Genomic DNA, 15,126 nt, shown 5'->3' on the forward strand with positions numbered 1-15,126 from the left:
CTCTCGGGTATTTCCTGGCCACCGTGGCCAACTTGTGTCGGAGGGTGGAGTTCAATCAGTCGAACATACATCACTGAAGCAAATCAAGAATCACTGTCATCGGGTTCCTCTCAAATCCCATCATGTCCACGGCGTTCAGGTCTTGCCTCGTGCTCAGCGGCTTCATATTGGCGTACATCGCTTATCTGTTGTTGGGAGCGCTTGTTTTCTCTGCCATCGAGAGGCCCGTCGAAGAGACCATGAAATCAGACCTGAACTCGCTGAAAGAGGAGTTCCTCAACCTGAGCTGCATCAACGCCACGGCTCTCGAAACTTTCTTGGAGAAAGTCTTGCAAGCGAATAAATACGGCGTGTCGGTCCTTGAAAACGCGTCGCTGCCTACAAACTGGGATTTGGCGTCTGCTCTGTTCTTTGCAAACACGATGGTCACGACAGTGGGTGAGTTTCACACGAACGGAGTTTAACGGGTGTTTGTTTGATGCTGCTCATGTCGGGCAGTTGTTAGTATAACATTAGTAGTCAATCTCAGAGACCATAACAAACATTACAAGTGCTGCAAAACAAAGTTACAAAGTTCGCCAGAACAAACTAAGTAGCAAACGATAATGCGTGGAGCGTTTATTTCGGTTGCAATGTTTTTGAGTTTTACTACTTCACTCGGCAATCTTTTTTCATTTCTATAGAAGAATGTAGCAGTGTTCCAGTAATATGTGTAGACATTTCATCGCGTAACTTTATTTGCACAATGCAAGATCAACAGGATGTTAAACCATGTGGAAATGTTGGCAAAGAGGGTATTTTTGGACTTTGGACTTCTTCCTGCAGTAGATGCATATTTGCACGTAAAAGACACTAGACTGTTCATTAAAATAAAATGGATTAATAACATGATTTCTGATAGCACAACAAAACCTTAGTTCAGGGATTCTCAAAGTTATTTGTCAGCTGAACTCTTTTGATGTAAAATATTTTAAGTTATAACTTATGTAGTTATGAATAATGTGTACAGTTAATGTGTGATACAATGAATCCATGTATGAAATTATTTTACATAAATATAATGTTGAATGTGGGAAGACGGAAACATTCTGTACAATGCAATATATCAAATCCACTGTGAAATAAAAGTGCAAATAATACTAAAACTTATACTGTGATATGTGAACAACTTGTTTGTTTTAGATATGTCAGTGACTTTTTTTTTTTTTAAGTAAATGTATATAATTGCAGGTAAGTACTTGTCCATGCTTAACACTGTATACTAAAATACAATATAAACAGACAGTACGTTTATCCTGCAAGAATAGTAGCCTGTTTAATATGAGTCCTGCAGGAATGAGCAAGATGATTCCTGCACAAGGCTTAAAAAAAACCCTACAGCTATATATCTAGTCCTACAGGAATTCAAAATTCACGTAGGTAGTCATGTGGTCCTGCGGGACAAATGTGTGTTCACTTCAGTTTAAAAAAAGTGCATCTCTACAGAAATCACCTGTAAATGATAGCAAGTGGAGTATATGGTTTCAAATGAGAAGTAAATTAGTATTTTATTGTTTCCCAAAACAAAGGAGCATTGAAACGAAGTGCTTCGTACTACTTACCAAACCTGATTTCCATTTATCAACTTGATCATTGTGATAAATATTCATGGAACGGATATATTGCATCCATGCTTTATACAGTGGGTACAGAAAGCATTCAGACCCCCTTAAATTTTTCACTGTTTGTTAAATTGCAGCCATTTGCTAAAATCATTTAAGTTCTTTTTTTTCCCTCAATGTACACACAGCACCCCATATTGACAGAAAAACACAGAATTGTTGACATTTTTGCAGATTTATTAAAAAAGAAAAACTGAAATATCACACGGTCTTAAGTATTCAGACCCTTTGCTCAGTATTTAGTAGAAGCACCCTTTTGATCTAATACAGTCATGAGTCTTTTTGGGAAAGCTGCAACAGAACAGTCACAGAGTTGTTGTGAAACCACTCCTTCATTATTTTAGCTGTGTGCTTGGGGTCAGTGTCTTGTTGGAAGGTGAACCTTTGGCCCAGTCCTAGGTCCTGAGCATTCTGGAGAAGGTTTTCGTCCAGGTCCCTGTACTTGGCCACATTCATCTTTCCCTCGATTGCAACCATTCGTCCTGTCCCTGCAGCTGAACCCCCCCACAGCATGATGCTGCCACCAACATGCTTCACTCTTGGGACTGTATTGGACAGGTGATGAGCAGTGCCTGGTTTTCTCCACACATACCGCTTCACATACCGGTCGTCCCAAACGTCTTCCATTTAAGGATTATGGAGGCCACTGTGTTCTTAGGAACCTTAAGTGCAGCAGAACTTTTTTTTTTTTTGTAACCTTGGCCAGATCTGTGCCTTGGCACAATTCTGTCTCTGAGCTCTTCAGGCAGTTCCTTTTGACCTCATGATTCTCATTTGCTCTGACATGCACTGTGAGCTGGAAGGTCTTAGACAGGTGTGTGGCTTTTCTAATCAAGTCCAATCAGTATAATCAAACACTGCTGGACTCAAATGAAGACGTATGAACCATCTCAAGGATGATCTAAGAAATGGACAGCACCTGGGTGTCACAGTAATACTTAAGAACACCATGTGATATTTCAGTTTTTCTTTTTTAATAAATCTGCAGAAATGTCAATATGGGGTGCTGTGTGTACATTGAGGAAAAAAACATGAACCTAAATGATTTTAGCAAATGGTGGCAATATAACAAAGAGTGAAAAATTTAAGGGGATATGAATACTTTCCGTACCCACTGTAAATGGCAAGAACTTTTTCCAAAATAAAATAAAGGGGACAACTCCTAGTTATCCTATAGTATATAATATCCAGATGTTGTTTGAAATATTACTGATTTAAAGACATTTAAGGTCAGCTCTGTTTAGATCAATGCACATGATTACTCTGGGAATGGAAATTAAGCGAGTGTAGTATTTGGAGTGCAGTGTATACAGATCTTAAATACTTTTCATGTACTTGTGAGGTGTTTAATTAGAATAACTACCTTATGTTTTTCGTCCATTTTAATTATAGCTGTCAATAGTTTGAAGGAAGACCTCATAATTATATTGTAAGGTTATAAGTGACTTGTTTTCTTTTCAAGTAATACATTTGTCATATATGGAGAAAGAAACTTTTTTTTGTTGTTGTTGTTGTTGTATAAAATGCAATGTGTATGGTTATATTCAAATTGTAGTGTGCTTGAGTTATCGCAGCTCCATGTTTTTTAACCTTGAAAATTATGTCAAGGTTATTGGATGAAATGTTTGTTTTTGTCAAACCCCCATTTAATCTCTTTCACTCTTCCAAGTTTAGGTATAGTGCAAGCTTTGTTTGCTTTAACTGGACTTCTCAGTTTTGGTCCTGCTAGCAGTATCATGGGAAATCAGTCCTTTGGCTTGTGTGTCTGTATAAAGCTTTACTTTCATAAAGCATGTTAACCTTGGTTCTGTGAAATGTATGATTGTACACTGTTCATAATATATATTTTGTGTTCCACAAAGAAAGTAAGTCATAGAGATTTAGAATGTGACATGAAAATTTTCATTTGTGGGTGTGAACTATCCCTGATGCAAGTCAGAGCATCTCACATAAAATCTCACATGAAAATGCTAAATCTTTACCAAGATACAAGTAACCTTTAGACCAAAATCTTCTATGCATGATACAGTCTAGAGTAGGTTAATTTTACCACATTAAGGAACAACATCACGATATAGAACTTCTGTCTATAATCAGAAACATGTCGTGTGGAGCACTTTTATGATGCTGAATGGATGCATTTTTTTATATCACTTGTTATTAGGGGTGTAACGATTCACTCGTTTTCTCGATGCATCGATTACAAACCCTGTCGATTCATATGCATCGATCTTGAAACATGATTTTTGAATCGTGAATCACCGATCTTGGACAGCAATCGATTCAAAATTCTAAGAATCGAATGAATCGCGATTTCTATAGCGATTCAATGCTTTCAAAATGTATACACATTAAATTACTACACGCACGAATTAATGGAGACCTTGAAGAGTGTTCGTGAATCGTGCCTGTTATCTGTCCTTCACGCGCTCCACCGTTTACCGCCTGAGACTGTCACAGGATTGCGCTCGCGCTCCGTTCGTCTCTGACGCAGCTGACATGTGATCTATAGGACTCGTGGCCAGTAATGCTAACTTGAAGTAGTTTTACTTTTCTGTAGTTTGTCAATGGCTCTCTGCATCTTACCGACGGAGTTACCGGAGCCGTCGACAGCTGTATTTATTGCATGGACGGAGCAGAAATGTAAGTGTCTAAATCATACGCACAGATCCATTGAATGATAAATGTTTTTAAACAATGCGGATGAACCGAATATACGAAGGAAACGTTTAAAATTAACCACAGCATTAACAACGACCTTGAAATAAGAGCGTGATATTTATCTGATAATATGCATGAAAGTAGCGTTTGTTTCATTAGCAAACAGACATCTGATACGTTTTCTCTCAGAATCATTCGCTGATGGAGAGGAAAAGTTAAATAGAGATGAAGACGTTTTCACACTGAAAGAGAAGCGATCTCGCTCTCATAGACGTGCCAGGCTATATCTGCAGCTAAACTGAATAAAAGCAGAATGAACTGATGAAACTAAAAAATACCCACAAACAATTTATGAATGATGCAGTGCTAATTGACATTTATTACAGTACAGAAACTATAAAGTATATTTTCTACCTTATTCTGTGCAGAAAATTTAAATAATTGCTAATTAAATGTAGCCTAGTATATAAAACAAATCATAAAATTGCCATTAGGAAAAAAATATCGATTACAAATGATTGATTATTGTCCAGCAGTGTATTTATTACAGCTAATTAAAAGTAATTAAAAAAGAAGATAATTCCTTGTAAAAAAAAAATAAATAATAATAATAATTATTATTATTATTATATAGGCTACATACATAAAATTATTGTATTTGACATTTCTGTCACTTCTGAAATTATGGCTACGCCCCTGGTGTGACAAAATGTTAGCTTATACATAATACTCTTTAAGCTCTTTTTTTAAAAACTTGGTTTACATACATTTTTACGTATGCCATGTCGCATCATTAAACTAGCATTTAAAAATGGACAAAAGTTTTTTTTTTCTAACCAAAAATGCTACTGTATTTTCCCCCTGACTAAGCATTTAAAGAATTTAGTAGAAGCATTTAAATAATCCCGTGAATGCACTTAAAGAATGCAGAATCGAATCATTATAATCGAATCGAATTTAATTGTTCTAAATTTGCAAAAATCGTTCTTGAATCGAATCGAAAACCTATGAATCGTAATCGAATCGAATCGCTGCCTTGCCAAAGATTCACAGTCCTACTTGTTATATATTGTCTTATCACTCAGCTGTAAAGCTTGCTCTGTGGCAAAGCACAAAGGCATTACAGATGTAATGATATGCATTGTGAAAAGCGCTTTACAAATAAATTTGGCTTGAAGTGATTTTTCCACTCCTCTCCAAGCACCATCATCTTCTTTCCTTCTCTTCAGGGTACGGCCACACTACGCCGCTGTCTGATGCGGGTAAAGCTTTCTCCATCATGTATGCTTTGATTGGAGTGCCCTTCACCATGCTAGTGCTCACAGCCTGTGTCCAGCGCCTCATGCACCCTCTGACCTACCGGCCCATCTCTGTGTGCCAGCGGAGGGCAGGCCTGCAGCATCGCAGTGCCAGTGTGCTGCACTTCATCATAATGCTGGTCCTGGTGGTGCTCGGCTTCTTTGTGGTGCCTGCGCTGGTGTTCAGCACCATAGAAGAAACCTGGTCTTTCTTGGACTCCTCCTACTTTTGTTTCATCTCGCTCTGCACTATAGGACTGGGGGACTTCGTACCAGCAGAAAAGCCAGGACAGAGACTCAGAGCTTTGTACAAGATATCAGTCATGGGTAAGAGAAGTGATTTTCCAACTTCAGTAATGCTGGTTTCTTTTAGATAATTTTTCTTATATACACACACACACTATATACACTCTAGAAGCATATAAATAAAAAAATATATATATGGTGTTTCTTGAAAGTTTGTGAAACATTTAGAATTTTAATTTTTCTGCATAAATATAACCCAAAACATCATCAGATTTTCACACAAGTCCTGAAAGTTGACAAAGAGAACCCGATCAAACTGATCATGTTTGTGGAAGTGTATCATGGCATGAACAAAGGAGATCTCGGAGGACCTCAGAAAAGGTATTTTCTGTCCATCAATGCTGCATTTAATTGATCAAAAATGCAGTAAAATAGTGAAAATATTACAATTTAAAATAAGGAGAAAGAGCAAAATGTATGTACCATTCTGACCACAACTGTACAAATACACACACACACACATTTTTGTTTTTAAATGTATTCGCTTCTTGAGTATGACCTAAATTTTTATATCATTTTTCCTTTATTAAACCAAACCTAAAATATAAAGTCTAAAATACAAGAGCAAAATAAAATTAACTATATTTATTATATATTTATATGAAATAAAAAATAACATTCACATTTAATCTGCTTGTGGAGTCCGCACGATCTTTACAGTAATTTTCATCTCTTAAGAGGATTAGAGCTGAAGTTATGAAAGTCTTTTATGACCTAAACAGTCATGCACTGTCCACTTTTTACTGTTATGAAGTCATGCACTGTTGTATAAAAATATGAAATGTCTACAAAGCAGACGCCAAAAAAATATGCAATTTTAGGTGCTGAAGTCAGAATCCCATGTAATGTCTCGCATTTGATGGTAAAAATCCATGTTTTCTTTTTTTTCAAAATATACCAGCATCATGAATGTAGGACCGTCCTAGGTATATATTGTATTACAAATGTAATAAATTTTTCTGTTCTTAAACGCTATAAAATATTTCCACTTGTAAATGTACCTGAAATTGAGCATGAGCTTTCGTTCTTCTCTCTTACAGTCTACCTGTTTGTGGGATTGATGGTCATGTTCCTGGTCCTTCGGACTTTCCACAAGCTTGCAGATGTGCACGGCTGGACTGCTTTCTTCCAGCTGCCGAGCTACGAGGAGGAAGATGAGGATAAAGAACCAATAATGGAACAAGATCCTGACGATGAATCCCCTGAGGCTGTGAAGCCCCTGGATCCCAGCTCTCAAGTGTCCTACAACTCCATCAATAGATAAAACCCCAGATCTCTTCATATTCAGATAAGGTCACTTATTTTCAGTGTCCTGCACTTGTACATTGTCTGGACATGTAACATCAACACGTTGCAATTTAGCACCACAAAGGTCAAGACAATCAAGTATGAACATGTGCAATACAATACACTTCACTGTCAGACAGGACCGCTTCTGATGCTTTGTAGGAACGAAGTATAGCAGAACATTTCATGAACCAAATGAGCTCTTTTTTTGTTTGTTTGGAGTTGCCAAATCTGATCTTCAAAACTATATGGATGTTGTTATTGCTTTAGGAAGTGGAGAGTCCCAAGTGTGAATCTTCTTTAGTTTTGTGTAGGTTCGTAACTGATGATGCTTTTCAGATTATTAAATGATTATTTCATGGACCAAGATCGCTCTGGATCATAGTAACAGGAAGAGAATGCTGCTTCTTGCCCTCCGTTCAATACATTCATTCAATGAGTGTGAAATTAATTTTCATAGCTAGTTAATGATGGTTCTTGATGTCGAGTCATGTGGAGAACTTCAGATGCACTTTATAATTGGCTTTTAATTAAGGTTTGTGCAACCATGGGACAGCCCGTGATTATGCTGGACACAATCTCTTTGTCTTTATTGTAGTACTGTATATTCTATAAATATTCTTTGTATCATTGCAATTGTATATTCAGTGCTGGATTGGAGGGAACAAAAAGGTCTCTGATGTTCACTGTCAGAAGAACAAAATGTGTTTTAAGAAATGCATGCACAGAAAAATAAAATAAAATTTGTTTTGGTATTTTGTGACTTGATGCATTTGCATGGGCAGGTGTGACCAAATATAAGTCTGTGTAGCTGTGGAGTTAAAGGGAGGTTGTGCTTTACACACCCCGTTTTATCTTTAAATATGTTTTGAAAAGCTGTTAATTAACATGTCAGTATATAGATAAGTTTAAATAACCTACCACTCAATCAAAAAATAATCCTTATCTCTCCTATAAGCAGAATAAAGTTCCCTTATGAACAATCGCTGACACTTATGACTGTTGTTTACTCTGATACCGAAACCTGATTTGATCATGTTTGTTTAGCTGCATAAACCAATGGCGCTTCAACCCACCAGAAGGCGTGGAGACGACTGCTATAGAAGTCACCAAATCACCAAGGTGGTCTCTGGTCACTTTACATATTAGAGAGTCATCTGCATGGCATTCTGTCCAAACAGCAATTTGACACGTTCTAGTACAGGAACTTTCAGTTTCTTAGATATAATTCATCATTTGGCCATTTGATGTCACCAAGTACCACTTTATTTGAAGTATAACACTAGAATAGAAAGAGTGATTAATATTCACGTTATAATTTCATACTGACATAGTCAATCTTTTGCATCCACATGTTCATCTGCTGAAACAGCATCAGTACACTCTAGCAACATTAACTGCACATTATAATAACTTTAAACCAAACGTACACAATCTCATATTTTAATGACCTTTATGTAAAGGTCACTCCAAATAGTAACCCGCAAACCATGTAAAGATTTGACTCAATGGAAAGTGCGTATTTAAGTAAAACATTATTTCATAAAGTAATAAAAAACTAAAAAGGCACAGTTGTAAGGACTCCCTTCAAAACAATTGTGTTTAACAGTCACTGAACTTTGTTAAATGACACTTTGAATGAATCTGTTTTTCAGATCATTTCTTTAACAGAACAAGAGATGTGCAAGATGACAAAGACTGCTGACATTGAGATCAACTACTCTGAACATGAGAAGCTAGTAAATATCATAATCAGTTTGTCTCATTCAATCCCTCGTGTTACTCAGTCGAAGTACCTCCAGAAACACGGTTTATAACCTCAATATCGAGACACCGTATCATCAAAATCAGCTTTGCGGGTACGTTCGCATCAGGATGTCCATGACATGCTCTATCTCCTGGATTTCCCACGTTGCCTGACCGTGAGAGACTAAAGAGGAGGAAGAGGATGCCGATGTGGATTTGGACAGGGATGGCAGATACTTCACTAGATCGTCTGCCATGACCGAGAAACCTTGCAGAAGGTTCACCTCGGGTTCAAACACAGCCGTGTCGATGTCTAGGAGAAGTCTGTCTAGACCTACATCCTGAAGACAACCTGGACAAATCAGCTCTGTTTTGACGGACGGTGCCATGTCAGACGTTCTCTCAGTCCTCGGAGGACGCTGTGTTCGACTGTTTACAGAGCTGAGCGGAGCCCGCTGAGATGCACAAGGCCCTTGACTGGCCTCTAGATCTTTAAGAATGGAAGAAATGGCTGAAGATAAAGAGAAATCCTCCTCTGAAGTCCAGGCCATGAAATCGTCATCCGTATTTTCAGCATTCAGCGAGAACAGAGGTGTATGATGCTCTCCTGATGGAGACCAACTGGGGGAAATTGGCCTCTGGTTTTGATTTTGTGGGATTATTTACAGTGGACAGAGATTCGACCTGCGCCCGGACCTCAGACTGGACCTGCCGCAGTGTGTTGTTGATCAGAACCGACCGTAATAAGCAGGGCTCCACGAGAGCCTGGTCACGGTGAAACTTATCCATGGAGATGTCCAACACGGACTGCAGCTGACTTCTCCACGCAGATCCTCCTCCCTCGTCCTCTCTGTGAAGTTTGCGCTTCTGTCCCTTGGCCACCATTTCTCACGCTGCAAAACAACAGTGAGTTTGCGTTTAAGACTGCTCTTATGAGGAAATGTTTGATACACCCAATGCACACACAATAGGCCAAGAATGATATGAAATGATTAAAAAGGCCATCTGACCATGCTTTTTGCTAAAGCTTTAAAGACAAATTATTTTTAATATAAATTAGATAAAATACTAAAAAGACTTCTCAAATTAAAATTGTTTTTAATAATAGAATACCTGAGGACAGACAAAGCATAATCCCAGTAAAAGACATTAATCTGGAGAATTTATATATTTTATACCAGGCATATAAATATATAAATTACATTTTAAGTGAATGTCACCACTATGAACGCAAATCAAATGATTTCTCTGAATTAACCTAAAGGTTTTAACGAACAGTTTAGATGTCTGAAAATGTACAACTCATTAAATGACTCAATAATAACCCCATAAAATACAATAAATGTTAAATAAAATAAAAAATACAATAAATTAAAGCACCCCAAGGACGTAATTTTAGCTTTTTACTTTTAAAACTGTTTTTACTTCACAAATCTAAAAAACACTGATGTGTCCAGAAATCCATTATTAATAAACAGACACAAAACACTTGATTAACCAAATAAGAAAAACAATAAAAAGATATTCAGCATCACTTTTTTCCAAAAAAACACAAAACAGCTCATCTGTTTTACTGACTAAATCTCCAATGTTGGTATTCAGATCAAATTACAAAATTAAGAGCAAAAGCCAATCAAGAGAAAAAAAATGAGATGTGTATGTTTAATATTTCGAAAATATTTGGTGTCGAAGACAACATGGGCCTGTATGTACTGCGACAACTCCAGAGACGATCTTAATGCTGAATTTTTAATATTAAGTCATGAATTAGTGTTAAACTAGGCATATTTATTATCAGTATCCTAGAACAGCAGCTAAGTTAACAAAGTTACTTTATAAATCGACACAAACTCATGTAACGTTATCCATAAGTTTGTGAGCAGAAATCAGTGCGATAGCTTAGCATGTTAGCTGAGGATGGCTGAAGCGAAACAGTCGTTCCGAAGCTTTGCGAGATCCCGAAGCGCAGATGTGTCGAAACACTGATCCGAAGCGTGATTCGAAACACCCATGTCACGTGACTATGACCAAACGAAGCCTCGAAGTGTTTCACTAATTGTTTCATCAGGTGTGGTCCGCCGAATCAGCGTTTGATTGGAACGGTCGGGAACAGACCACACAATCGCACATCTGTATAAAAGTGAAATAAACGCATTTTGACCTCGTGGGTTTTTGTGAGAGGAGTTTGACTTTGAGATAGCGGATTTTTGGTGATATAGTGACATAGTGCGATTTGATTAGTTATAGGCAATTTAGACTTACATTTAAATTTACACAACACATTGACTGAGAGGCTAGAGACAGACAGAGTATACATATAGTGACACATTAATAGATACATAGATATAAATATATATAGACAGCTAGATTAATAGATAGATACATATATAGATAGATTACAGAAACATATATAAATACATATATTATAGATAGATACATATATAGATAGATTATAGATACATATATAAATACATATATTATAGATAGATACATATATAGATAGATTATAGATACATATATAAATACATATATTATAGATAGATACATATATAGATACATAGATTATAGATACATATCTAGATACATAGATCGATTCATATATAGATAGATAGATTTGGATAGATAGATAGATAAAATGGAAGCTCCCCAGAAGAGATGCCGTACATCTGTGGTGTGGGAGCATTTCCATTTAGAAACCCCAAATAAAGTGAGATGTGTGTATTGTGATCGGCAGCTAGCCTACTGCAACAATACATCATCCATGATGCGCCATTTGAGGAGCACTCATCCTGCCATTTTGCAGGGTGCAGAGGATGGCATTCCCCCTGTACCTAGGCCTGCTACTGACACTGCTGGGCCATCTAAGCAAGGTATGCATTGTTTGGGATATAATTATAATTGAAATATAATTACAACCTTTTGGGACACTGTTTATAAAGTTTATAAGTTATATAAAGCACTGATTATAAACACTGGAAGGTTTCCAAATAATGAACCAGTAGGCTATACTTTTAATAGATGTGCACTAATTGAAGCTGTATTTTTCCAATGTATTTGTCTGAAAGTATGTTTTGTATTCTCTTTTAAAAGTCAGACAGAGGGAATTGGATGAGGCTCTTATAACATGGTGGTGAAGGATCTGCAGCCCTTCACCATCGTGGACGATGAGGGATTCAGGGCATTTGTGAACAAGCTTGATCCAAGCTATGTCCTCCCATCCCGGAAGGTGCTTAAAATAATGGTCAGCGAAAAGTACAACAAAGCCAAGGAGAAGACAATGGAGGACCTACAAAAGGCCGAATTTGTTAGCCTTACAGCTGACATGTGGTCCTCCATTAATATGGATGGATATCTTGGTGTGACTTGCCATTACATAACACCAGAGGCAAAAATGGCAACTGTTGTACTGGGTGTAAGGAGGTTTTACCAAACCCACACAGCCCAGTATCTCATGGAGGCTAAAGCCTTGCTAATGGCTGAGTGGGGAATAACCTCCAAAGTTCAGTGCATGGTGACTGACAATGCATCTAACATGATCCTAAGTGCCCAGCTACTCCACCTTCGCCATGTCCCATGTTTTGCTCATACTTTAAATTTGATTGTGAAAAAGGCACTAGATCAAACCCCAGTCATCAATGAAATGCGCCAGAAGGCCAGAAAGATAGTGGGGTTGTTCAGATCCAGCTGCAAAGCAAAGGACAAGCTTGTGGAGATGCAGAGCTTGATGGGAAGACCAACTCTCAAACTGATACAGGAGGTTGACACGAGATGGAACAGCACATTTGACATGCTACAGCGCTTGTATGACCAACGTGAACCAGTGGCTGCTGCACTTTCCAACTTAAACAATGATACTGCTCCCCTGACAAGTATTGATTATGACATTATTGAACAATCATTGTCAATACTGCAACCATTCAAACTCGCAACAACAGAGATGTCAGAGGATAAGAGAGTGTCTGCTTCAAAGCTTATACCACTGTACAGGATGTTGCAGCACAAGCTTGCACAGAAAAAAGGAAATGCAACGCAGGAATCAACTGTTCAATTAGGTAGGCCACAATGACCATACTACCCATGTGATTGGCCATAACTGTCATATTATTGTCATTATTATAAATATGTGTTTCTCCTGTTTTGGCTCATAGGCTCACATCTGCAAGAAGGTCTGCACTCCAGATGTGGAGGTTATGAGAGTTTTAGAGCCTTGGCACTGGCTACACTGCTGGACCCAAGGTTCAAAAATGTGGCATTTGGAAATGCTGCCAAAGCCCAGGAAGCTGAAAAGCATATCACACTGGAGTGTGCTTCACTGATGCGTTCAAACACAAATCCTGGTGAGCAGTTTCAGTCTGTGTTATGTTATGTAATCTGAATCATGTAATATAATATATCCTTCATATATGCCGTCAGTTTAGGATTTGTTACTAATTGCTGTTTTCATTTTTATTCAGACCCAGAAATGTCAACATCACACCCATCATCATCATCATCACCATCACCATCACCACCAGTAGAAACACAGGACAGTTTATGGGAACTTTTTGATACTCGCATCCATCAAACCAAGATGATACACAATGCTACAGCTGATGCCACAGTGGAAGTGAAAAAATACATCAACGATGCGTATTTGCCCAGAACTTACTGGAAAGAGAGAGCAGTAATCTTTCCTCATTTGTATGTCCTTGCAAAAAAATATCTTTGTATGCCAGCAACAAGTGTCCCTTGTGAGAGGATTTTTTCAAAGGCTGGAGAAATTATCTGTAAAAAAAGAAGTAGGCTAAGTCCTTCCACAGCAGATAAATTAATATTTTTGAATAAAAATCTCTAAAAAAGTGAGACATTGTGGCTTGATTTCTTTTATTAATATTCATTTTTCATGACCAAAATAACATTATGCACAGTGAGGAGCCTATAGGTTACAAGCTTCACATATTAGAACATTATAATAATAAAAAAACAACACATTTTTTTAATGGCTCGTCAAGGTTGTTTCAGATCAACACCTGCAAGTGACCACTAGGTGTCACCGTTGAGACGGGTGTCGGATTGATTCGAAGCCTCGATACAATATGGCACATTTGGTTCAACTGTTTCATTGGTTCACGAGGCCTCGATTTTGCCATCACTAATGTTAGCTACACACTAATACTTTCAGGATAACACGTTTTACTCACCTGTAAAGTATGCAAACAAACTCCAAAATCGACGTAACTCTTGTAGGTTTATGTATTCATTTGACCTCTATAAATTATATAACGCTGCTGACACGTCGGGCAACTGGAAGCGTTTGTTGGAATGTTTTCTCCCGCCAGTGATTCAATCGTTCTGACGTCACGCGCGAAATGAACGCCGGGTATTGTAGTCCCAGAAATACCTACTAGTTCTTGCATTAAAAAAAGATTAGTTAAAGCGGGTCCAAAACAGGTTTTACACCACATAATATACTACCAACGTAAACAAGAAACAAGAGCTTTGTAAACAAACATCTTTATTTAAAAACTGAAAATAAAATGATTACATTATAAGGCAAATTACATAGTTTTTCATTCAATGATTCTTAAGGCAAAACAAACAGCAAGGAGTTCTACAATCCAACGATCCTTTTTTCAATAATAACAAACTTTCTAAGATTTACTTTAGATAGATTTATTGCTGGTCAGTTTATGTATTTATGAAAAAAAAAAAGTATTTTATAGGTGCAATCAGTAACTTTAGAAAAGCTTCTCTGTTGTTTGACACTTTTGGTTGCAGAATGTATCAAGGCTGATTGGGAGTAAAGCACCTCAACAATAACATGAGTAACAAAAAATTAAGATGCTGCAAATATAAAGTCATTTTGACTAGTACTGAGTAACCCAACAATTACTAAGAGCCTCTGAGTGCATTAACTATATTCTCCACAAACTCCAACCGTCTTTCCATCCCATTGAGAAGTGGAGAGGCACTTGACAAAGAAATGGCCCAGGTCATATTTGGAGATGACTCTTCCTTTTAACATGTTCTCACTCACAGTGTATTTTTCTGTCAGAGGTTTGTCACCTAAAAAGACAACAGTGACATATTTTCTTAAACATACAGTAAAGGTCCTGGTAGAATAATAAAATATACTTCCATATTTTAGCGATGCAGATCTTTTAGTTCTCATTACCAGCAATATGCGG

General features: G+C 37.5%; 2 protein-coding genes across 2 annotated transcripts; one reads left to right on the top strand and one right to left on the bottom strand.

Moving 5' to 3' along the window:
- On the top strand, nt 1-7,981 carry LOC132155852 (potassium channel subfamily K member 6-like). The gene is made up of 3 exons (XM_059564587.1): nt 1-438; nt 5,552-5,947; nt 6,967-7,981. Exons 1-3 carry the CDS (start codon nt 123-125, stop codon nt 7,188-7,190), a joined length of 936 nt encoding a protein of 311 aa, XP_059420570.1. The 5' UTR covers nt 1-122; the 3' UTR covers nt 7,191-7,981.
- Nucleotides 7,982-8,441: 460 nt separating this feature from the next.
- Nucleotides 8,442-14,305, bottom strand: LOC132155854 (SERTA domain-containing protein 1-like). The gene is given in 3 exon segments (XM_059564589.1): nt 8,442-9,570; nt 9,572-9,852; nt 14,140-14,305. Coding segments are annotated over 2 exon segments (783 nt in total). The 5' UTR covers nt 9,845-9,852; nt 14,140-14,305; the 3' UTR covers nt 8,442-9,060.
- Nucleotides 14,306-15,126: the final 821 nt, after the last annotated feature.

This window comes from Carassius carassius, chromosome 13, assembly GCF_963082965.1.
Source record: "Carassius carassius chromosome 13, fCarCar2.1, whole genome shotgun sequence".
Taxonomy (NCBI): Eukaryota; Metazoa; Chordata; class Actinopteri; order Cypriniformes; family Cyprinidae; genus Carassius; species Carassius carassius.